This window comes from Schistocerca serialis, chromosome 10 (assembly GCF_023864345.2).
Source record: "Schistocerca serialis cubense isolate TAMUIC-IGC-003099 chromosome 10, iqSchSeri2.2, whole genome shotgun sequence".
NCBI classification, from domain to species: domain Eukaryota; kingdom Metazoa; phylum Arthropoda; class Insecta; order Orthoptera; family Acrididae; genus Schistocerca; species Schistocerca serialis.
Window position 1 is genome coordinate 61,988,799 of NC_064647.1, and position 25,999 is coordinate 62,014,797.

General features: G+C 41.3%; 1 protein-coding gene across 13 annotated transcripts in view; it reads left to right on the top strand.

The window, feature by feature from the left end:
• Window positions 1-25,999, top strand: part of LOC126425244 (zinc finger protein 501-like) — a 236,486-nt gene that overhangs the window by 76,912 nt on the left and 133,575 nt on the right. For 10 of the 13 annotated variants that reach the window (XR_007576273.1, XM_050088214.1, XM_050088205.1 and 7 more), the window contains exons 4-5: window positions 7,189-7,245; window positions 24,257-24,319. Coding sequence is in view for 12 of the 13 variants with exons in the window: in XM_050088214.1 (XP_049944171.1) it covers window positions 7,189-7,245; window positions 24,257-24,319 (120 nt within the window). In the remaining variant the exon portion in view is untranslated. The remainder of the gene's footprint in view (window positions 1-7,188; window positions 7,246-24,256; window positions 24,320-25,999) is intronic. The other 3 variants (XM_050088207.1, XM_050088211.1, XM_050088208.1) reach the window with 1 other exon arrangement.

Below are 25,999 nucleotides of genomic sequence, written 5' to 3' on the forward strand. Positions count from 1 at the left end.
GTGTGTGTGTGTGTCCTTATGTAGGTGTTGGTGGTGGCTGGCATTTAAGTACTGTCACCCACTGCTCCAGATCAGTTTAATGACTGTGCCATTTCCGTAATTCAGTAGTGGCGTATCGTGATTCAGGCCATCATGTACCCACGAGAAGCAGCATTACTGTTTTTGGTGCGGGATGCTGGAGATGGAGGAGGAAAGAGTACACTTGTATCTTGTAAGGGTTTTGGTATGAAATAAAATGGGAGTCTTCTAGATATTGAGTAGTCTGTAAAACAAAGTAACATGGCAAGCATACACTATCTGATCAAAGTACTTGCACCCCTGTTAGTGGGCATTAATATGGGATGTCCATTCTGATAGATCTTATTTTGGCTTAGTAAAAAAGTATGTCATTTAATAAGTATCAGAATACTGAGCAGGGAAAGATGCGATATAAACATGCCCATGACAAAAATAGATATGTAGGAAAAGAATGACGAACATATATCTGTCTTGTCCCATCCGTGATTCTGGATGGACATGTTGCATGTATGCCAGACAACAATAGATATCTTTTTAAAAGATTTTAGAATATATCTTCTGGAAAGGAGACAGTTTCTTTCATTTGTAAATTGCTTCACTGTGAAAATGATACCTGGATACACCGTAGCCTGCAAACATCGGAAAACAAGGTGACATCATTAATGATTTTATTACACTTCGTTCTTTATTATGAATCTGGATGGTGCATCCTTATCTTCGAGGAGAAAGAGGTAAATATCTCTGTGTTCATAGGAGAGCTAATATATCAATAATTTAGACTGTTACAGTGCTAATCGTAGTAAGACACTGTGGAGATCTGAACTTAGATGCATGAGTTGCTGCTGGTGAAAGTATCCACCAGCCATGCACCTTGAAATAGTCCACGTTATTTGCACCTCTTTATAGAACCAGTAACCTCAGTATACTACCCTTCGCCCTTATGATGGCCTGAACTCTGCTGAGGACACACTCAATGAGGTGTCTGAATATCTATGCAGGAATGGCTGCCTATTCTTCAAGTGTGTAAAGCAGAGAAGGCAGTGATATTGGATGCTGGGATATGGAGGAAAATCAATGTTCTAATTAATCCAAGAGGTGTGACATTAGGTTCAGATTCTGATTCTGGGAACGCCAGTCCATTTCAGGAATGTGATTGTCCGCAAACCATTAACTCACAGATGCTGCTTTGCAACAGGGTGCATTGTCATCTGGTCCTAACAGTCATCATCTCTGAACTGTTCCTCTACATTATGCTATGCACAATTCTGTGAAATGTTTTTATACAGGGTAACAATTATTGAACTATATGAAATAAAATTATCATTACTTCTGAACAGTTTGTGTTAGGATGTTCGTACGGCCCAGTTGGCCACGGAGCATGATGGGAATTAGTATGGTTTGGTTTAGTGATGGAGCCCACTGTCATTTGGATGGGTTTGTCAATAAGCAAAACTGACACATTTGGGGGACTGAGTACCCACATTTTGCAATCCAGAAGTTTCTTTGTTCTCAGTGGGTGTCCACTGTCCAGTCACAGAATAATTGGTGCTGTATTCCATGGGGCACATTGACTACCGAATGGTACGTGAAGATTTTGGAAGATGATTTTGTCCCCATTATCCAAAGTGACCATGATTTCGACAAGATGTGGTTCGTGAAAGACGGAGCTCGTCCCCATTGAAGCACGAGAGTGTTTGATGTTCTGGAGTAGCACTTTAGGGACCACGTTCTGGCTCTGGGGTACCCAGAGGCCACTGGCACGATCCTTGATGGCCACCATTTTCTCCAGATGTGAACACGTGTGACTCCTTTTTGTGGGGCTATATTAAGGGCAAGGTGTACAGCAATAACCCCAAAACCATTGCTGAGCTGAAAACAGATATTCAGGATCTAATTGACTGCATCAATGTTCCAACATTTCAGTGGGTCATGCAGAATTTCTCTGTTTGTCTGTGCCAAATCATCATCAATGATGGCAGGCATACTAAATACGAATATATGTAGTGGCATTTACATGCTGAATGAAGTGTGTGCATGCCGTGGTTTGTAACTAATTTACATTTTTTTCATATTATTCAATAATTGTCAACCTGTATCTTTCTGCATTTAGAGTTAACTTAACTGCTGCAAGGAGCCACACCCTAGCCACGAAAAACACTTCCATACTGTAAACGCTTCCTCAGCACTCCTCCATTGACCCTACATACCATGGCTGGTCTATTCTCCAGACATTTGCCGAACCCAAACCCTTCCATCAGATTGCACAGAGTGTAGTGCAATTTGTCACTCCAAATGACCTGTTTCCAATCATCCACTGTCCAGTGGCATCCCTCTTTACACCACCTCGAGTGTCGCGCAACATTGACTACAGAAATGTGTGGCCTATGAGGAGTTGCTTGACCAGTGTACCACAATTTTAACTCCCTACCTACAGTCATTGTTGTAGCTGGACTGCAGGTTGCACTTTGGAACTCAGGAGTGATCTCTTCTACTGGTTTCATGCAATTTTTTTTACAACTGTCCTGCACAACATTCAACAGTCTGTGTCCGTCAGTACATGAGATCTACCTGGTCTCTGCTTAGTTGTGGTTGTTACTCCACATTTCCACTTCACGATCACATCAGAAACAGTTGACTTGGGCAGCTGTAGAAGAGTTGTTACTCTGATGACATCCAGTTACTAGTCCACATTTGAAGTCACTGAGCTCTCGTGATTGACCCATTCTGCTTTTAGTGCTTTTCTACGGACATTTACCCCATCTTCTTTTATACTGGTGGGTCCTCCTCTCATGAATCTAATGGTCAGTTCCACATTACACTGGGGTATCCAGATATGTTTGATCAGATCATATATGTTCTTAGCACAGCACTTAACCTGCTCATTTCAGTGAACTTGAGGTAAAACTTGTGACTGATATTATTGTGAGAGCCATCTGTTTCTCCTATCATGCTGAAACGAACTAGTGGTTGCATCTTCCTTGTCATTTTTGAAAACAAACTAAGAATAGGAATTATGTTTAACAAAAAGACTTAAATTTGTTTGTGCAGGTATCTATACAATGTATCTAACAACAAAGATGCTGTAACTTACCAAACGAAAGCGTTGGTATGTTGATAGAGACAAAAAACACACAAACACACACACAAATTACAAGCTTTCGCAACCCATGGTTGCTTCATCAGGAAAGAGGGAAGGAGAGGGAAAGACGAAAGGATGTGGGTTTTAAGGGAGAGGTAAGGAGTCATTCCAATCCCGGGAGCGGAAAGACTTACCTTAGGGGGAAAAAAGGACAGGTACACACACACACACACACACACACACACACACACACACACACACACACACATCCATTCACACACATACAGACACAGGCAGACATATGTAAATGCAAAAGGGTTGGGCAGAGATGTCAGCTGAGGCAGAAGTACAGAGGCAAAGATGTTGTTGAATGACAAGTGATGTGCGAGGGGCAGCAACTTGAAATTAGCGGAGGTTGAGGCCTGGCGGATAACAAGAAGAGAGGATATACTGAAGGGCAAGTTCCCATCTCCGGAGTTCTGACAGGTTGGTGTTAGTGGGAAGTATTCAGATAACCCGGACGGTGTAACACTGTGCCAAGATGTGCTGGCCGTGCACCAAGGCATGTTTAGCCACAGGGTGATCCTCATTACCAACAAACACTGTCTGCCTGTGTCCATTCATGCGAATTGACAGTTTGTTGCTGGTCATTCCCACATAGAAGGCTTCACAGCGTAGGCATGTCAGTTGGTAAATCACGTGGGTGCTTTCACACGTGGCTCTGCCTTGGATCGTGTACATCTTCCGGGTTACAGGACTGGAGTAGGTGGTGGTGGGAGGGTGCATGGGACAGGTCTTACACCGGGGGCGGTTACAACGGTAGGAGCCAGAGGGTAGTGAAGGTGGTTTGGGGATTTTATAGGGATGAACCAAGAGGTTATGAAGGTTAGGTGGACGACGGAAAGACACTCTTGGTGGAGTGGGGAGGATTTCATGAAGGATGGATCTCATTTCAGGGCAGGATTTGAGGAAGTCGTATCTCTGCTGGAGAGCCACATTCAGAGTCTGATCCAGTCCCGGAAAGTATCCTGTCACAAGTGGGGCACTTTTGTGGTTCTTCTGTGGGAAGTTCTGGGTTTGAGGAAGTGGCTCTAGCTATTTGCTTCTGTACCAGGTCAGGAGGGTAGTTGCGGGATGCAAAAGCTGTTTTCAGGCTATTGGTGTAATGGTTCAGGGATTCCGGACTGGAGCAGATTTGTTTGCCACAAAGACCCAAGATGTAGGGAAGGGACCGTTTGATATGGAATGGGTGGCAGCTGTCAAAATGGAGGTACTGTTGCTTGTTGGTGGGTTTGATGTGGAGAGATGTGTGAAGCTGGCCATTGGACAGATGGAGGTCAACATCGAGAAAAGTGGCATGGGATTTGGCATAGGACCAGGTGAATCTGATGGAACCAAAGGAGTTGAGGTTGGAGAGGAAATTCTGGAGTTCTTCTTCACTGTGAGTCCAGATCATGCAGATGTCATCAATAAATCTGTACCAAACTTTGGGTTGGCAGGCTTGGGTAACCAAGAAGGCTTCCTCTAAGCGACCCATAAATAGATTGGTGTACGAGGGGGCCATCCTTGTGCCCATGGCTGTTCCCTTTAATTGTTGGTTTGTCTGGCCTTCAAAAGTGAGGAAGTTGTGGGTTAGGATGAAGGTAGCTAAGGTAATGAGGAAAGAGGTTTTAGGTAGAGTAGCAGGTGATAGTCATGAAAGGAAGTGCTCCATTGCAGCGAGGCCCTGGACGTGCGGGATATTTGTGTATAAGGAAGTGGCATCAATGGTTACAAGGATGGTTTCTGGGGGTAACAGATTGGGTAAGGATTCCAAGCTTGAAATTTGTATGTTTTTTATTGTCTATCAACATACCAACACTTTCGTTTGGTAAGTTACAGCATCTTTGTTTTTTTATATATAGGGTGAGTCGCCTAGCATTACCGCTGGATATATTTCGTAAACCACATCAAATACTGACTAATCGATTCCACAGACCGAACGTGAGGAGAGGGGCTAGTGTAATTGGTTAATACAAACCATAAAAAAAATGCACGGAAGTATGTTTTTTAACACAAACCTATGTTTTTTTTAAGTGGAACCCCGTTAGTTTTGTTAGCGCATATAAACAAATACGTAATCAGTGCCGTTTGTTGCATTGTAAAATGTTGATTACATCCGGAGATATTGTAACCTAAAGTTGACGCTTGAGTACCACTCCTCCGCTGTTCGATCGTGTGTATCGGAGAGCACCGAATTACGTAGGGATCAAAAGGGAACAGTGATGCACCTTAGGTACAGAAGAGACTGGAACAGCACATTACGTCCACATGCTAAAACCTTTTTATTGGTCTTTTTCACTGACGCACATGTACATTACCATGAGGGGTGAGGTACATGTCCACACGTGGTTTCCGTTTTCAATTACGGAGTGGAATAGAGTGTGTCCCGACATGTCAGGCCAATAGATGTTCAATGTGGTGGCCATCATTTGCTGCACACAATTGCAATCTCTGGCGTAATGAATGTCGTACACGCCACAGTACATCTGGTGTAATGTCGCCGCAGGCTGCCACAATACGTTGTTTCATATCCTCTGGGGTTGTAGGCACATCACGGTACACATTCTCCTTTAACGTACCCCACAGAAAGAAGTCGAGAGGTGTAAGATCAGGAGAACGGGCTGGCCAATTTATGCGTCCTCCACATCCTATGAAATGCCCGTTGAACATCCTGTCAAGAGTCAGCCTACTGTTAATTGTGGAATGTGCAGGTGCACCATCATGCTGATACCACATACATCAACGCGTTTCCAGTGGGACATTTTTGAGCAACGTTGGCAGATCATTCTGTAGAAATGCGATGTATGTTGCAGCTGTTTGGGCCCCTGCAATGAAATGAGGACCAATGAGGTGGTCGCCAATGATTCCGCATCATACATTTACAGTCCACGGTCGCTGTCGCTCTACCTGTCTGAGCCAGCGAGGATTGCCCACGGACCAGTAATGCATGTTCCGTAGATTCACTGCCCCGTGGTTTGTGAAACCCGTTTCATCGGTAAACAGGTAGAACTGCAACGCATTCTCTGTTAATGCCCATTGACAGAATTGCATTCGATGATTAAAGTCATCACCATGTAATTGCTGATGTAGCAACACATGAAACAGGTGAAAACGGTGACGATGCAGTATGCGCATGACACTACTTTGACTCAGTCCACCGGCTCTTGGAATGTCCCATGTACTCATGTGTGGGTTCATGGCAACAGCAGCTAACACACCAACTGCACCCGCTTCTCCTGTGACGGGCCTGTTACAGACCCGTTTGCGTGCTACGACCATACCTGTTGCATACAGTTGGCGGTAGATGTTTTGCACTGTGCGGCACGTTGGATGCTCTCTGTCCGGGTACCGTTCTGCATACACCCTGCAGGCTTCAGCTGCATTTCGTCGACACTTGCCATAGATGAGTATCATCTCCGCCTTTTCAGAGTATGAATACACCATGGTCACAGTTCCTACAACACTACACTATCACAGACATCTGGTAACACGGTGTACTACAGTTGGTCTGCGTGCGGAGATGAATGCAGAACAACAATAGCAGCAAGCGCTACATGCGGACACTGCGACAGCTAGACCAAACCACAACAGTGGACTACAGCCACACTCATAAACACGGTCGTCATCATAAACATATCCCTGCAGATGCTGCTCACTGACCGTGGCCCGTGTTTGTTACAACACGCAACTGAACATCGGAGGTTTCAAGCGTCAATATCTCCGGATGTAATTAACATTTTACAATGCAACAAATGGCACTGATTACGTATTTGTTTATGTGTTCAGATGTGCTAACAAAACTAACGTGGTTCCATTTAAAAAAACATAGGTTTGTGTTAAAAAACATACTTCCATGCATTTTTGTATGGTTTGTGTTAAACAGTTACACTAGCCCCTCTCCTCACGTTCGGTCTGTGGAATCGGTTCGTCAGTATTTGATGTGGTTTACGAAATATATCCAGCGGTAATGTTAGGTGACTCACCCTGTATATCTATATAATGTGTAATGGATAAACATAAAGTAACATAATCCACATTAATATTTGCAGCAATTGGAAACTCCTGAAGATCCTGACACGTGTGACCCACTAGAGTTGGAGAGAGATGTAAGTGGTGTCTTGTTCAGAGTGTCCCTTTCTACATAATCTAGATGTAATTACCTTAATTAATAATGTGTGAGTGGTAGTCATAAAGTTTTATCTCCTCAAAAAAGTAGACATACAAAATTAATATTTTGTTTGTTTGCAGGTACATGCCTTTTATTCCTGGTTAACACTGAAATCCACATGGTGCAGTACCATGGCACAGCCAATCTCCTCTTAACCAGTGAACTGTGCTGTTTTGTTTTGGCTGCTGTGACAGCATGCTATGATTCTGTAGTGTGGGGGTTTCAATATCTACCAGGCACACACTTGCAAACAAACAAAATGTTATGTAACTTAATTTTTAGAGGGAATGATTAAAACTTTGACTGTCATTCGTACACAGATTACCACGTAGTCATACTAGGTTGTTTTTATGCTTAACGGAAGTAGCATGCAGTGGCCTGCTAATGATTGAATGAATGAATATTTTGCTATACGGTATGCCGTATGTTAAGTTGTACCAGGATTAAGAAGAAATCCTCATGTGAGATAAGCAATGCTATGACAGAAAGAACAGAAGTAGGTCCATATGAATATCTCTTGCCCCCCCTCATTCCACGTGGGAAAAATATATCTAAAAACAAAGATGATGTGACTTACCAAACGAAAGCGCTGGCAGGTCGATAGACACACAAACATACACACAAAATTATAGCTTTCGCAACCAACGGTTGCTTCGTCAGGAAAGAGGGAAGTAGAGGGAAAGACGAAAGGATGTGGTTTTTAAGGGAGAGGGTAAGGAGTCATTCCAATCCCGGAAGCGGAAAGACTTACCTTAGGGGGAAAAAGGACGGGTATACACTCGCACACACACACATATCCATCCACACATATACAGACACAAGCAGACATATTCAAAGACAAAGAGTTTGGGCAGAGATGTCAGTCGAGGCGGAAGTGCAGAGGCAAAGATGTTGTTGAATGACAGGTGAGGTATGAGTGGCGGCAACTTGAAATTAGCGGAGATTGAGGCCTGGTGGGTAACGGGAAGAGAGGATATATTGAAGAGCAAGTTCCCATCTCTGAAGTTCGGATAGGTTGGTGTTAGTGGGAAGTATCCAGATAACCCGGACGGTGTAACACTGTCCCAAGATGTGCTGGCCGTGCACCAAGGCATGTGTAACCACAGGGTGATCCTCATTACCAACAAACACTGTCTGCCTGTGTCCATTCATGCGAATCGACAGTTTGTTGCTGGTCATTCCCACATAGAATGCATCACAATATAGGCAGGTCAGTTGGTAGACCACGTGGGTGCTTTCACACGTGGCTCTGCCTTTGATCGTGTACACCTTCCGGGTTACAGGACTGGAGTAGGTGGTGGTGGGAGGGTGCATGGGACAGGTTTTACACCGGGGGCGGTTACAAGGGTAGGAGCCGGAGGGTAGGGAAGGTGGTTTGGGGATTTCATAGGGATGAACTAACAGGTTATGAAGGTTAGGTGGACGGCGGAAAGACACTCTTGGTGGAGTGGGGAGGATTTCATGAAGGATGGATCTCATTTCAGGGCAAGATTTGAGGAAGTCGTATCCCTGCTGGAGAGACACATTCAGAGTCTGATCCAGTCCCGGAAAGTATCCTGTCAGAAGTGGGGCACTTTTGTGGTTCTTCTGTGGGAGGTTCTGGATTTGAGGGGATGAGGAAGTGGCTCTGGTTATTTGCTTCTGTACCAGGTCGGGAGGGTAGTTGCGGGATGCGAAAGCTGTTGTCAGGTTGTTGGTGTAATGGTTCAGGGATTCCGGACTGGAGCAGATTCGTTTGCCACGAAGACCTAGGCTGTAGGGAAGGGACCGTTTGATGTGGAATGGGTGGCAGCTGTCATAATGGAGGTACTGATGCTTGTTGGTGGGTTTGATGTGGATGGACGTGTGAAGCTGACCATTGGACAGATGGAGGTCAACGTCAAGGAAAGTGGCATGGGATTTGGAGTAGGACCAGGTGAATCTGATGGAACCAAAGGAGTTGAGGTTGGAGAGGAAATTCTGGAGTTCTTCTTCACTGTGAGTCCAGATCATGAAGATGTCATCAATAAATCTGTACCAAACTTTGGGTTGGCAGGCCTGGGTAACCAAGAAGGCTTCCTCTAAGCGACCCATAAATAGGTTGGCGTACGAGGGGGCCATCCTGGTACCCATGGCTGTTCCCTTTAATTGTTGGTATGTCTGGCCTTCAAAAGTGAAGAAGTTGTGGGTCAGGATGAAGCTGGCTAAGGTAATGAGGAAAGAGGTTTTAGGTAGGGTGGCAGGTGATCGGCGTGAAAGGAAGTGCTCCATCGCAGTGAGGCCCTGGACGTGCGGAATATTTGTGTATAAGGAAGTGGCATCAATGGTTACAAGGATGGTTTCCGGGGGTAACAGATTGGGTAAGGATTCCAGGCGTGCGAGAAAGTGGTTGGTGTCTTCGATGAAGGAGGGGAGACTGCATGTAATGGGTTGAAGGTGTTGATCTACGTAGGCAGAGATACATTCTGTGGCGGCTTGGTAACCCGCTACAATGGGGCGGCTGGTATGATTGGGTTTGTGAATTTTAGGAAGAAGGTAGAAGGTAGGGGTGCGGGGTGTCGGTGGGGTCAGGAGATTGATGGAGTCAGGTGAAAGGTTTTGCAGGGGGCCTAAGGTTCTGAGGATTCCTTGAAGCTCTGCCTGGACATCGGGAATGGGATTACCTTGGCAAACTTTGTATGTGGTGTTGTCTGGAAGCTGACGCAGTCCCTCAGCCACATACTCCCGACGATCAAGTACCACGGTTGTGGAACCCTTGTCCGCCGGAAGAATGACGATGGATCAGTCAGCCTTCAGATCACAGATAGCCTGGGCTTCAGCAGTGGTGATGTTGGGAGTAGGATTACGGTTTTTTAAGAAGGATTGAGATGCAAGGCTGGAAGTCAGAAATTCCTAGAAGGTTTGGAGAGGGTGATTTTGAGGAAGAGGAGGTGCGTCCCGGTGCGATGGAGGACGGAACTGTTCCAGGCAGGGTTCAATTTTTGCCACTTTCAACACTACCGCTGCTATAAAATCCACCATTTCTGGTTCTCAAACAGTTCCTTTCACCTATTAAACAACCATTTCGGCTAGTTCTAATAACTTTCGCTTTATTTCCATTTCCGTTTTTCCCACATCACTGATAATTTTTAGCTGCTTTCCACAGGTTTTAACGTCATTATTTCTTTGTTAGACAATTGTTAGCCTCATTTTCATAATCTGCCACCACAAAACCACTCCTTTTAATACATTACACGCAGTTTTTTCTAAATTTTCCCGAATTTCTCTGTCCTTTAACGTGTTTTGGCGGCAACACAACCACCTAACCTCTGTGCCCATCGTTGTCTACCAACCCAAGTCCAACATAGCCCAGCTGTAACCAACACCTTTTCGCCTTTTTTCACACCAGATCTCCAGTTACTTTCCAGTTCACTTTTATCTCTCCCCATATATTTTTATTTTCATTTTCATTTCAGCCTCATGTTACACTTTCCACCTTCTAATACCATGTCACCCTCACAACGCCCCCACAATGACCCCATTAAGTTTTATTTACATTCCCTCCGCAAACATGCCTTCGCCCTAGCCAGATTACGCTCCCATATCCTATTTTCTCAGGCTTGTCTGACATTTGGCATTACCCCCAAAGGCCTCACACTTAAAGTTCCCATCTTGGGCTGCAACCCTTCTTTCCATCAGTCCCTATACCAGTTCCAAACTGAACAATCCATTGCCCTCACCCACCTAATCCTTCACCTACACATCAACTCAGCCAATGAACACACCCGTCAACTCCTATCCTTAATAAAAGTCCTTAATCTTTCCTCTCCCACATCCACACCGGCTGTTCAGAGCATCCTCCTACAGGCCAATCGCAAATTAGAACAGCATGCCACACTCCACCTCAAAAAACTATCCAATCTCCTGGTTTCCCACCTCCGGAAAGGCAACTCACTCACCCTTCACAACCTTTCCAGCAAACCTCAACCTCCTCTCATTGCACACAAACCCAGTCTCTCCCATCTACTCAATCTCCCACTTCCAGGTCCACTCCCTCCAAAACCTCAAAATTCCAATCAACACAATCTGGAACCACAACACCCTAATTCAGTAGTTAACCTTTCCTCCAAACCTCTCTCCCAATCCGAAACCTCTGTCCTATCCAAAGGCCTCACCTTCAGCCCCACTCCCAGATTCAACCAAACAGCCCTCGTCAAAGATTTACTGTCCTACACTCGTACTCTCTGCTGGAAATATCACTTTGCCACAAAGAAAAATGATCCTAATCCTACTCCTAATGATCCAACTCCCCAAGACACTATCCAAATTGAACCCTGCCTGGAACAGTTCCGTCCTCCGTCGCAATGGGACCCACCTCCTCTTCCTCAAAATCACCCTCTCCAAACCTTCTAGGAATTTCTGACTTCCAGCCTTGCATCTCAATCCTTCTTAAAAAACCTTAATCCTACTCCCAACATCACCACTGCTGAAGCCCGGGCTATCCGTGATCTGAAGGCTGACCGATCCATCGTCATTCTTCTGGCGGACAAGGGTTCCACAACCGTGGTACTTGATCGTCGGGAGTATGTGGCTGAGGGACTGCATCAGCTTCCAGAAAACACCACATACAAAGTTTGCCAACGTAATCCCATTCCTGATGTCCAGGCGGAGCTTCAAGGAATCCTCAGAGCCTTAGGCCCCCTGCAAAACCTTTCACCTGACTCCATCAACCTCCTGACCCCACCGACACCCCACACCCCTACCTTCTACCTTCTTCCTAAAATTCACAAACCCAATCATACCGGCTGCCCCATTGTAGCTGGTTACCAAGCCGCCACAGAATGTATCTCTGCCTACGTAGATCAACACCTTCAACCCATTACATGCAGTCTCCCCTCCTTCATCAAAGACACCAACCACTTTCTCGAACGCCTGGAATCCTTACCCAATCTGTTACCCCCAGAAACCATCCTTGTAACCATTGATGCCACTTCCTTATACACAAATATTCCGCACGTCCAGGGCCTCGCTGCGATGGAGCACTTCCTTTCACGCCGATCACCTGCCACCCTACCTAAAACCTCTTTCCTCATTACCTTAGCCAGCTTCATCCTGACCCACAACTTCTTCACTTTTGAAGGCCAGACATACCAACAATTAAAGGGAACAGCCGTGGGTACCAGGATGGCCCCCTCGTGTGCCAACCTATTCATGGGTTGCTTAGAGGAAGCCTTCTTGGTTACCCAGGCCTGCCAACCCAAAGTTTGGTACAGATTTATTGATGACACCTTCATGATCTGGACTGACAGTGAAGAAGAACTCCAGAATTTCCTCTCCAACCTCAACTCCTTTGGTTCCATCAGATTCACCTGGTCCTACTCCAAATCCCATGCCACTTTCCTTGACGTTGACCTCCATCTGTCCAATGGCCAGCTTCACCCGTCCGTCCACATCAAACCCACCAATAAGCAACAGTACCTCCATTATGACAGCTGCCACCCATTCCACATCAAACGGTCCCTTCCCTACAGCCTAGGACTTCGTGGAAAACGAATCTGCTCCAGTCCGGAATCCCTGAACCATTACACCAACAACCTGAGAACAGCTTTCGCATTCCGCAACTGCCCTCCCGACCTTGTACAGAAGCAAATAACCAGAGCCACTTCCTCATCCCCTCAAACCCAGAACCTCCCACAGAAGAACCACAAAAGTGCCCCACTTGTGACAGGATACTTTCCGGGACTGGACCAGACTCTGAATGTGGCTCTCCAGCAGGGATACGACTTCCTCAAATCTTGCCCTGAAATGAGATCCATCCTTCATGAAATCCTCCCCACTCCACCAAGAGTGTCTTTCCGCCGTCCACCTAACCTTCGTAACCTGTTAGTTCATCCCTATAAAATCCCCAAACCACCTTCCCTACCCTCTGGCTCCTACCCTTGTAACCGCCCCCGGTGTAAAACCTGTCCCATGCACCCTCCCACCACCACCTACTCCAGTCCTGTAACCCGGAAGGTGTCACGATCAAAGGCAGAGACACGTGTGAAAGCACCCACGTGATTTACCAACTAACCTGCCTACACTGTGAAGCTTTCTATGTGGGAATGACCAGCAACAAACTGTCCATTCGCATGAATGGACACAGGCAGACAGTGTTTGTTGGTAATGAGGATCACCCTGTGGCTAAACATGCCTTGGTGCACGGCCAGCACATCTTGGCACAGTGTTACACCGTCCGGGTTATCTGGATACTTCCCACTAACACTAACCTATCCGAACTCCGTAGATGGGAACTTGCTCTTCAATATATCCTCTTTTCCCCTTACCCACCAGGCTTCAATCTCTGCTAATTTCAAGTTGCCGCCACTCATACCTCACCTGTCATTCAACAGCATCTTTGCCTCTGCACTTTCGCCTCGACTGACATCTCTGCCCAAACTCTTTGTCTTTGAATATGTCTGCTTGTGTCTGTATATGTGTGGATGGATATGTGTGTGTGTGCGTGAGTGAGTGTATACCCGTCCTTTTTCCCCCTAAGGTAAGTCCTTCCACTCCCGGGATTGGAATGACTCCTTACCCTCTCCCTTAAAACCCACATCCTTTCGTCTTTCCCTCTCCTTCCCTCTTTCCTGACGAAGCAACCGTTGGTTGCGAAAGCTATAATTTTGTGTGTATGTTTGTGTGTCTATCGACCTGCCAGCGCTTTCGTTTGGTAAGTCACATCATCACATCTATATTAGAACTCAAAACATTTATTTATAATCATAGTTCCTGATCCTGTTGAATAAATAGAGAGAAAGAAACATTTTTTTCAGTGAGCACAAGTAGAATGTGGATATGCAAACTGGAAATTATGATCAGTAAGTTCTCCATCACTTTCTGGTTGACTGCAATAATAATTTTCATGCTATCTGGTGGCTTTTTCTAGAGATTTTCTGCCAATGATTTTTTAATGATTTTCTGATTTTTGCCAGCACAAGTGCTTGATGTTACCAAAGATTTACTTTCAGTTCCTGGTGGTGGTGAATCTTAAATGCCACTTGTGCTGGTGAAGCATCACAAAAATCATTAAACAAATGTAGACTGAAGATCCCTAAACAAAAAACAACTTTATTTATTGTTTGTAAAGTGCTGTATTTTTTTGTCTCTGTTTCAAATCAGATTATACCCAAGAATTAGAAACATTAAAATTAAGTGAAGTGTTCTAGAAAACAAATTTTTGAGTTGTGTTGTGGGCAGCAGGTTAATTAATTTTGTTGTATAATGAATTAATCGCTGTCTTTCACAAGAGCTTGAAAATTATTTTTGTGGTCTGCCAGAAAGTGATGGAGAACATACTGACCAAAATTTCCAGTTTGCAAGTCCACATTCTACTTGCACTCAGTGAAAAAATGTTTCTTTCTCTCTATTTACTCAGCAGGATCAGGAACTATGATTATAAATAAAAGTTTTGAGTTCTAACGGATTCATATATTCAGTAAAAGTTCACATGCACAAACATAGTTATATTCCTCATAATAATAATAATAATAATAATAATACATCAACAGCTTGCCTTACAACATAAACTTATAAAACAACACGTTCCCACATACAAGTATGCACCACAAAATGTACTGGAGATTGATGAATACAAATTATACTGGAACAGAACCATTATAACAGATAAAACAACACCACATAACAAACCTGACATCATACTCACCCTAAAAAGAAGAAATTAACACAACTAATCAAAATATCCATACCAAATACAACAAATATACAAAAGAAAACAGGAGAAAAAATTGAAAAGTACATCCAACTGGCTGAGGAAGTCAAGGACAAGTGGCATCAGGATAAAGTTGACATTATGCCAATTATACTATCAACTACAGGAGTCATACCACACAATACCCACCAGTACATCAACGCAATACAGCTACATCCAAACTTATATATATACAACTACAGAAATCTGTAATTATTGATACATGTTCAATTACCCGAAAGTTCCTAAATGCAATGTAACATATACCGTACAGTTAAAAGGAAGTCACGCTCGATCAAGGTCCGCGTCACTTTCCATTTTTGACCAGACATAACATCTGAGAAAAGAAAGAATAATAATAATAATAATAATAATAATAATAATAATAATAATGTTCCTATCATAAATAACACTATGAGTGGTTCAGAGGTGACCTCTACAGTATGTTCCAATTAAATTGTCTTTTGCCCTGATTTCTAATCATCAAAGCTCATTGCTCGCCACAAAAGGTAAAAAAATAAACTCCCTACTTGCCACCCAGTTTTTTCAACGTTACGGTTGGCACACAGTTACTTTTGTGAAATCCACACAATCCAGGACGGTGTATAGTACTCACGCATTCATTCCTATTTGTACTGTCGACATGCATTTAGTAGCAACCTGGCTGTGATGTCATCCAATGCACCACGAAAGCCGGTGCTTGACTGACGCAGGCAGGGTGATAGCTCAGTGCAAAGTGTGTCTCTTACTTCCTCTCCAACCGTATTTATATATGGGTGCAGCGGACAGCCTAACGGAACATCTTCTGTCCACCACTTTATGCCCAGGTAGTAGCATATAGATGACCGCTTTCTTGGACATATATTATTTAATTATTTTGTCATGAACCAATTTACAATATTTGTAATTTTTGTATGATTAAAGTTAGTTGGCATTAGTTATTAAAAAAAGTTTCAGTGCAACTCCATTTAAACTGTGCCGACTAGAATTTTTAGAATGGAAACGACAGTAGAATATGACCTCTGAACTAAAACTTCAAGAGACCAGTCTTGAAACTTGTTACAGCTTTATTATTTAATGTAATCAAGTGCTTTAACCAGAACTTTGTATCATTAATGTAAATGATACTTAATCTATTACAAATAATCTATTCCAAATTTAGTTTTTAGTAAATTACTTGCAAACTGTTAGAGCTAGATTAATGGGGTCACATAGTTAATGTTTTTATAACAAATTGATGCTACATATGAATTTTCATCTTTCTGGGTCTAATATTTAGTGCCTTAATTTTTCCGTAAAAGTGCCAATTTTGACCAAAATATTGCTTCGATCAAATTGAGACTTGTAACAGTTGATTGTGACATATGTTTGCTTGTACTGAACAATTTTTAGCTTTCTGGCTTTATCATTTAGTGCTATTTACTTTTTTTTTTTTAAACAGTGTATTTGCAAAACATTCATCTGATTATTCTGAGACTTAACAATTTTGATATTTAGCAATTTTGATATTAATATACTGAAGCATACATTTACAAAGTTTGGAAAAGTTCCTTTAATCTTTAATTTTGTTCTTTGATTATGGTGCAATACTTTCATGCTTCGCACAGGCATGTTACGATGATGTGGCGCTAGTGACAGTGAACTGGGATAAGTTCCGACACACTTGCTCGCCTCTGTAGCTCTCAAATGTGGAGCATTTGTTTCGCCTAAGTGTCATCATTATAATTGCCAAAAAACTATGTATCTTTATCAAGCAAGCCAAACAGTTGCGTTTATCACAGGCTAGACATTTGCAACGGAATGTGAACTGTAGGACTTGTGTCACTTGAGGAGCTTGTGGGGATGTGAATCAAAGGAAATAACACGACAAAGATACTGGCAGAAGTGTAGCAGTGAGTTTGGATCGGAAGCTGTGCCCAGATATCTCACTCAGTTAGGGCACCATCAGCAAAAGATGAGGGTCTGGGTGAAGCCCGGTTTTTGAAGAATTGCACATAGCACTGCACAGTGAAAAATTGATTCTGTGTCAAGATCTTTGATATTGATTAATGTTAACTGTTCAGCAGTATTTCTTTGAACTAAGAAATGGGTACATTTTTATTTCCAAGACCATTTACTTATTTATTTCATTTATTTATGTAGCACATGAGAATACAAACATAACTGAAACTGACATTCATGAATTGCATAATTTTACAAAATAAATAGAATTAAGCAACTGAATCTACAAATTAATATCTAAAGTTTCAATCCGTTCAGGGGTTGCCTCTATAATTTCAAAGAAATCTTCTAGATTTCCATGGTAAGCTCATCTGCTACAGGTTGTTAGAAGGTGTTTGATGGTCATGTTAAATGCCATAGTCACATTCAAAAGACAAAGACTTTCCACATTGGCAGAGGCTTTCTGCACAAATCCTGTGGTCTGTCCAAATTCATTTAATTGTTTTCCAAGCGCGTCATGATAATTCAAAGCCAGCTGGTCCTGTGTCAGATCTTATAAATATCTACAGCATTTAGTAAAGTATTTCTGATTACTTTGTGATACCATTTTTCTCTCCGTAACAGGAAAGTAGTGCAACTCTGATCTACTAAGTCAACGAACAGATTGCATTTGTTAGTGTGAGAGCACAAAGAAAGCTGACGGTCTGCTTGCTAACTGCCCGTCCAGCCAAGCACTGTTGTATGTTCCAGCAGGTGCACACACCAAACGCTGATCAACCTGCCAGCCGAGTTAAAACGGTAACAGAGTGAATAGAATCTCACAAGCACACTGGATGCCCTGCAGTCCTTGTCAAATGATTTTAAAGGAAATATTTGGAAAAAAACTTATTCTTTTCACTCTTATAGCCTAATTTGCCAGCTTCATAGTGAACTGGGTAGCTTTTCATTAGTGGTCTTATCTAAGGTGTTATTTCAAAATTAAGTAACCTACCCATAAAATTTGAACAGTTTGTAATAAAAAGTAGGAGCCACCATGAGTTTATGTTAGATGTATGTTAGGACACACATTCCTGCATATGAAATGTAGCTAACGTATTGAGTTTTTCTTTAGTCATCTTGTGAATGTTGCAGTTCTTCTTATTTCTGTGCTTGCCAAGAAAATTGGAGAGGGATTCTGCCTTATGAAAGACACGTTTCAGCACTTTGTGGTTTGTTTATTTTTCTTCAGCAAAATTGTTACATGCTAACCTTTAAAGAAACTTTTGGTACAAAATATTTACATTTGTAAAATAAGTTTCTAGTTGATAGTACATTTGGAAATAAAGTGGATGTATGCATTTGTTTACATACCTCACATGTAGCTGTTGGATATATGTGATGTAAAAAAATGTGCAAATCCCCTTTATTTCCAAATGTGCTACAAACCAGAAATTTTAGGCATACCGTAAATAAAGAACGTAGAGTGTCTCAACTCGGTGACACATGTCTCAGTTCTGCACTCCACGCAAATCAATGTAAAAACATTTGACAAAACTCACTTATTTTACAAATGTAAATATTTTGTACCAAAAGTTTCCTTAAAAGTTAAAATGTAACAGTTTTGCGTAAGGAAAATAAACAAACCCTCTGAAGATAAGCACTAAAGATGTTGAAACATGTGTGGCTGAAAACAAAATTACGAAGGTGTCTTGCACAAGGTGGAATTCGTCTCCAATTTTTCTTTAGACTCTCCATTCTAGAGAAAATGGATTGTGAGTAGTGCACTCCATTCCATATGCGCATAAATGATACAGTGAGAGTGCACTATCCATAAAATCCTTTGTACCTCATAAATGGTTCAAGATGAAACAATTTTGTTGACAAATGATGGCACTTGGTATATGATCAGCATGCAGAATTTTATCTATCATGATAAGCAAGTAACTACAGGTTTCTTAAAAATAATAATATATTTGTTAAAGACCATTGATAGTTTTTGGCATGCAAATTAGTGTGGGTTTGCAAACCATAAGTGAAGACATTACACATTTATTTTTATACTGAAAATTAACTTTTCCATAAGTTATTGACTTATTTTGTCTCCATTTGCATATTCAATAATACACTTCCAGGATTCCATCACATTGCAACAGTGTTTGAGGTGAAGTTGTGTATACGTGCCTGTTTTTTGGCAAAAGAAACAAAATCTCACACATAACCAAGACAAAGTAGGTGTTACTCAAAACTCACCATGAATGTCCCTACGCCGAAGAAGAAAAAAGTGGTTTAGAAGTCTGGGAAAAATAGACAGCTGATTCGGCTACAATTTCAGGAGTATCCCAGTGGATTCTTAGTAATGAACAGCTGGGATGCAAACTTTACCAAAGGATTTTCTAACTACACCACAATGATTTGAAAAGTGTGAAAGCAATTTACGTCAAATCCTATACCTGTACAGAGTAAAGGACTGAGATTTTTCACTTCAAATATCCTTTGGTTCATCAAAGATATTGATGAGTCTGCAAGTTGTCAGTCATTACAGCTTCAGAGTTATGAAATAGTCATTTTTCGATAAGTTCTACTACTTGTATTCCGGAGTCAAAAAGGAGCGAAGCTTTGTTTGAAGAAACACAGCTGTTTCCTTTTATGAGCTGCTTGCAACTACTCATCAAGATGAGAGTAGATTATATCTTTAAAATTTCAAAAAGTATTGGAATGAAAAAGTTCAGGTATTTTACCTGAATGGGGTTAGGAACAAGAAGCTCGTGTACTAAATTCTGTGAATTGTTTTCATATTTCGCTGATCATACAAAAATAAAATCCTTTGTCAACCTTTAATCTCAGTCAGATTAAACAGTGGAAACTCCAATTAGGAATGTAAACATTGTAGGAAAAGAGAGATTGCTACTTACATTACGGAAAACACTTTAAGTTGCAGACAGGCACAATTAAAAGACACTTACATAAAGCTTTCGCCGACAGCCTTCATCAGCAAAAGAAAAACACACACCACTCGTACACACAAGCAAGCACATCTCATGCACACAACTACCAACTCCAGCATCATGGGCATCTCCCGTGATACTGGAGTTGGCAGTCATGTGTGCATGAGGTGTGCTTGCTTGTGTGTATGAGTGGGTTGTGTTTTTCTTTTGCTGATGAAGGCTGTGACCGAAAGCTTTATGTAGGTGTCTTTTAATTGTGCCTGTATGCAACTTAACATGCCATCTTTGTGGTAAGTTTCAATCTCTGGTCCTTTCATCTTTTTTAATTTTTTTTTTTTTTTTTAAGTAAATACACTGGGATACAAGATTATGCTGAAATTGCAATGCAAGTGGCAATTAATTTTTTCCAGATTTATTCCCATTCTTTCTTCAGAGAAATGTCATGAGTGTCAGCTTTTAAGTAACATGTACACTTCTCTTGTTGCAATGTTAAAATTTACTTATTTTGCCAAAATACAGCAGCATTTACAAAGCTTTACCTCAATAACATGGTAATACAGATGCAGTTGCAAGGGAATCCTGAAGCAGTGTATCATTTAACAAGCAACTGAGGGCCAAACATATCAGTAACTTATGAAAAAGTCCATTCTTGGTATAAACATAAGTGTGCAATTTTTTCACTTATAGTCTCACAAACCTATACCAATTCTCATTTCACAAGCTGTTGATGGCTCTTAAAAAAATGACATTGTTCTATAGAAAAAATGTGTAGTTACTTGTATATTGTGGTAGATAAGAAAGTTTAGCATATTAACTATATGAGAAAATACTACTCTCTTTGCATGCCACCATTTGACAAAGACTTGTTTTAATATCTTGAACCATTTATGAGGCATGATGGGTGTTGTGAATAGTTCACCCTCATTGTATTTTTTGATGATGTGGCCAGAAATTAGTGTGCATCAGATAAAGTCACTTTCCTCAAGATTTAAGGTATAAACCTCTTCTCAAGTTTAAACAAAATTTCATTATGTGGACTACATTATATACATGGCCATGTATGGTATAACTTGGACCAAATGTAAACTCTTATTGCCTACTACTTTTCATTCACGGTATTCAGATGTAATGTCATGGGCTACTTAATTTCAAAATATCACAATAACTATGACCACTAATGAAAAGAAAGGCAGTTCACTAGGAAGCTGAAGAATAAGACTAGAAAACGTGAAAGAATAATGTTATTTACCAAATAGTCTCTTTAGCAATATTATGAAAAGAATAGCTGCTACTCACCATATAACAGAGATGTTGAGTCAGAGATAGGCACAACAAAAAGACTGTCAGAAAGTGAGCTTTTGGCCAACAAGACCTTTGGACCTTTGTCAAAAACACGAGAGAGAGAGAGAGAGAGAGAGAGAGAGAGAGAGAGAGAGAGAGCGCTGACTGTGTGTGTGCGTGGGGGGAGGGGGGGGGGGCGGCAAGTGCACTTTCACCCATTGCAGCCTGTGCTGCCACTCGGCTGCGTGTGTGCTGCGCCATTGGGTAACATGTGGATATTTGTCATGTTGCTTCACATTGGCCTCCAGTAGTGGATAACCAGCTTTCTTTGTGTGCGCACCCTTACAGTCTATTCCATGCCAATATTCCTAGGAGGAATAAGTCGTGGGATGAAACATGGGTCTTTATGTGGCCTAATTCATTGGAAGATAACGTTGGTAAACACCTGTGAGACTGATATATGTCTACAATTTAAACACAAAGTTTGATCAGGATTCTTTGCCAGAAAAAAAAAGTAGAGCATGAATTTTCGTGCAAGATACAGCTTTTGGAATACATTAACAGGAAAGACATGTTGCCTCTAATGGAATTTTTTTTAGGCCAAATGTAGCACTTGTTTATCATTGTTGGTGTGCACATTTCAGGCTGTGAGATGGATTACAGTTTACAGCTGTTAAGGCAGATAGGAAGAGGTGTGCACACAGATTGCAAGAGGGGGAGAAGGGGCACAAGCCACTGAACATACACTTTCCTTATGTCTCTCTTCACTCTTACTTTCTTTCTATCCCAATTTCTTAACGTGAATGAGTTCCTCATCTCCCACTCTGTCATCATCTAGAACATCTCATTTCTTATATGCTCCCACACACCTAGTGATGTTTTGTAGTTTAGTCTTCTTTTGGGATGACCAGGTTTTAGATTCCTGTCTGAAATACTGATTTGCATTATCCATGGTTCCATTAGTCACTTCAGGTGTGTGTTTGGAACTTTTCTGTGAGTGTGTTATGACCACCCTAATTCCCTTTCCCCTTCTACTCATCCCTGTCCTCTATCAGCTACCTTCAAACTCTGTGTGGTTTTCCTAAATCACATTAGGCAATCCCTAGCACAGCAATAAGAAATCAGCTTCAGATGCTCACAAAGCTGTGTTACTCTTAGTCACAATGTACTTTGATTGGCACTTGAGTGATCTTCCAATGCCATCTACATCTCTTAAATGTGAAATTGGTACTTAGTATGGCATAAAGCACAATTTACACCCTGCAGTTCTCATGTGTGGTGTGGTGTGGAAACATCGCTGAAGGCATCTAATGAGATATACTTTTTGTGAGGACCCTCAAGAATGTAGAACCTTTCCCGACAACCCCCACCAAAATGCCCATGTCACAGTAATCCTCTTCTTCTATTCCACCGTATTAGGTCCTTTATTAGATGATAGTTCAAAATCTCTATTTTGTTTCATTACGATTATGAAATGGTTTTATTGCGGAGTGGATAGGGATGCAGAGAATTTATGTTTCTTACACAAACACAAAAAATAAAATGACATGATGTTGGGATATTGCTTTTCTGCCACAACTTACAATAAACTGTTTCACACTGAAACACTGACTCACCCAAATTTTCTGTCACAACTAATTTATCTAACACTGAACTTCCTGTACGACCTATAATCATCTGTACAGTGTGGCACAACACACATCAATACACCCACATTTTAACTGACTGTAAACACTCTAATTATGACTGAAACTTCAGACTGATGTCTCACTACCACTTCTACTAATTCATAAGAACAGCAGTGACAGACTACTAACATTGTTGCAAGCAGAGATAATCTTATGTCAGTTTAACCAGTTGTGCTGTGCAATTACTATACGTCACAATACTTGTAGCCAGAAGAAAGAATTAACTCAATTAAAATTTTTCCAAGAACAAGAAACCCAATATTTGTGATGTTTGAGTGTATAGCATGCTAACAATCTCACAGATTTTGTTTGGTACAGCTTTGTACTCAACAGTAAGGGGAGGTGGTCTACAGAGCAGGGTGGCAAGTGTCATCATAGGACAGCTGGACAGTAGCAGAAATGATTAGCAAGCGACACGGTAAAAAGAAGGTTTACTTAACTTTTATTTCTCCAAGCATATGAAGACTCATTACAATTAATGCAGGTAGAAGCAGAGTCCAACTGTTACAACAACAACAACAATGTTGAGGCTTTCTGAACTAAACGCAGGTGATGGTATTGTAACGAAGAAGCTCTAAGTGCAAGTGGGCGAGAGACTACCTCCAGCTGCCCCGTATCGTGGCGGCCGATGGCGTGCATAGCCCAGAGCAGCTGGAGGCATGGCTCAATAGGCGTGCACCACTGGGTCTGCCGGATCCCGCATGACTGTTATCGATGTCTGACAGAAACGTACAATTCTGGTGCCAACTGTGGAATGCTAGTAGGGTGGGTTTAATTCGTGATATCACATATTAAAAAAAGAAAAGAGGGAGGGGTGAGAGAGAGAGAGAGAGAGAGAGAGAGAGAGAGAGAGAGAGAGGATAATGCTTAAGTTTTTAAGTGAAATGTTCCCCATAGATGTGGAAAATGAAAAATGTGAACTAAATAAAGACCTAGGGCACAACAGAGTTGCTGATGAGATTGGGAATGCATTGCAGATGGAACCAGGCTCTTCATGCCCACTAGGCATACACTGTGAACTAAAAGAAGGGGTCAGTTGAGAGGATACAGCCTAGGGTGTCAAGAAAAAGTTTATTTGGTAATGAAGGAAAGTATGGGTGTTAAAAAATTGTAGAGGAAGACCAAGACTAGGCTACAGTTAGTAGGTTTAATTGGATGTAGGGTGTAGTAGGTACACTGCTCCAAAGAGGCTTGCACTGGGTAGGCTGGTATGGTGAACTGCATCAGACCAGTCTTTGGCCTGGAGACTTTAACAAGTAGCGCATCATGAGTATTTGCAGTTTCTGCTGTGGAAAGCATAAATTCATTTTTGTGCTGTGGATATGTAAACAGATAATTGATTTAATTTCTTATGCTTCCTTTGTTCTACTTCTCAGTTAATGTGTAACTGCTGTTTTTTCTGTACAGGAGGTTGTGTCGGAGGAAGAAACCATTTCTCCACCTGACGCTTCACACATAAAAAAAGAACCTGTAAGTAATACAAGCATACAATAATTGCATACATTTTTGTAGATGTGATACTTTTGTTGCACAGTTGTATCATCAAGCAACAAATTCACAAATTGTGTCATAGAAGGAATAGGTGTTTAAAATGACTTGTACTATTATGGGAAGAAATAAATGCTACTTCCAGTCAGTTGTGACACTCGCTATAAAATAAATGACTCAATAAGAAATAAAACTGGGTGTTGGATGAGCACTCAATTCCAATTTTTCTTTTTTGTCATTTAGTGCTCCTACTAGCAGTCTCTCCCAACTCACATCTGCAGTTTGTCAGTGGCTTCTCAATTTCTTCCTTATGCTTCCATTCATTAACACCTCTAATTCCCTTTTGCTGCTGTTCTTCTATGTATTATAGTAGGCAGCTAATAAGTTTTAGATTTGTCTGTTCATTTGATACTGTTATGATTAAGCTTTCTCAAAATAAATTATCAGTTCTCATAGTCCCTTGAGATACTGTTGATTTTAAAAACTATCTATAGTTCTTGTTGATTTTAATAACTCTGAAGATACCGCATTCACTGTTGACAGATTCTTTGAGCTCGATTCATTTACTGCCGATAACTTTCTTCAACATCACACTTCCTACTTTTCTCCTGTCACCCTGTTGTACAGCTCTTCTCCTGGCAAATATCAGCCTTCTCTTCTGCTTGTAACATAGGCTACAGCTTTGCACTTACTGAGTTAATGCCTTTACTTTTTACTTCTCTAAAATTGTGTTTATCCTCACAGAGCTCCATTTATTTTAACTAATTCTTTACATATTTAACTTGTTCTGATTTTGCTACTTTGCTGTTAAATTTTTAAGCATCTTATACTTCTGGGATCCCACTGTGTTCTCATCTCTCACCCCTCACCCCCCACCCCCCCTTCCTCCTTTTTGCATTTAGTGGGCTGGAATATTTTCCAAACCTCTTTCTCTTCTCTTCTGGCTATAACTCTGGTCATTGCCCTGGAATTTATTACTTGTTTGATTACTTCCTTGTACGTTTCATTGTAACAACGCTTTTGTCTTGGCCACAGTTTTTATTGACTATGTTACACCTAATGTGTTTCAACGTTACACCATTTTCAAAGGATCTACAATAAAATGTGTGTGCATGAGAAAAATGCGATCACATCATATAATATTAAATACACCGTGACAAGCAAATGAAAATTAACATTTACCAAATATGTGACACACTTCATCTTATGGACCGACAAATATCAAAACTGAATCTATCCAACATATATTGATACACACTACCTCATCAGTCTTAATGTCGTGAGATGTAAGTGCAAACTGATTAGAATGTACTCACAAAAGCCTAAAGGAAAGAAGTTACCCAGATGACTTTTAACACATGGCAGGTACTATATATTGCATTTTGCTATTATGAAAGTAATTTACATTTTGTGATCGCCATAGAATATTTGGATAACTAATGTTTGACTATCAAATTTATAATAATATAAATAAAATATTGCTTACAGCTCTATTAGTTAATACAATGTTTAAAAAGTTTAGAAAATTACTGATTATATGTAATATAAGTACAGAACAGAGATAGTAAGAAACAATACACATGATCAATTGATTGCATATCCTGCAAATGACAAAATAAGAAAATAACCTCCACACAATCCCATAAAATAACAGACACTGTT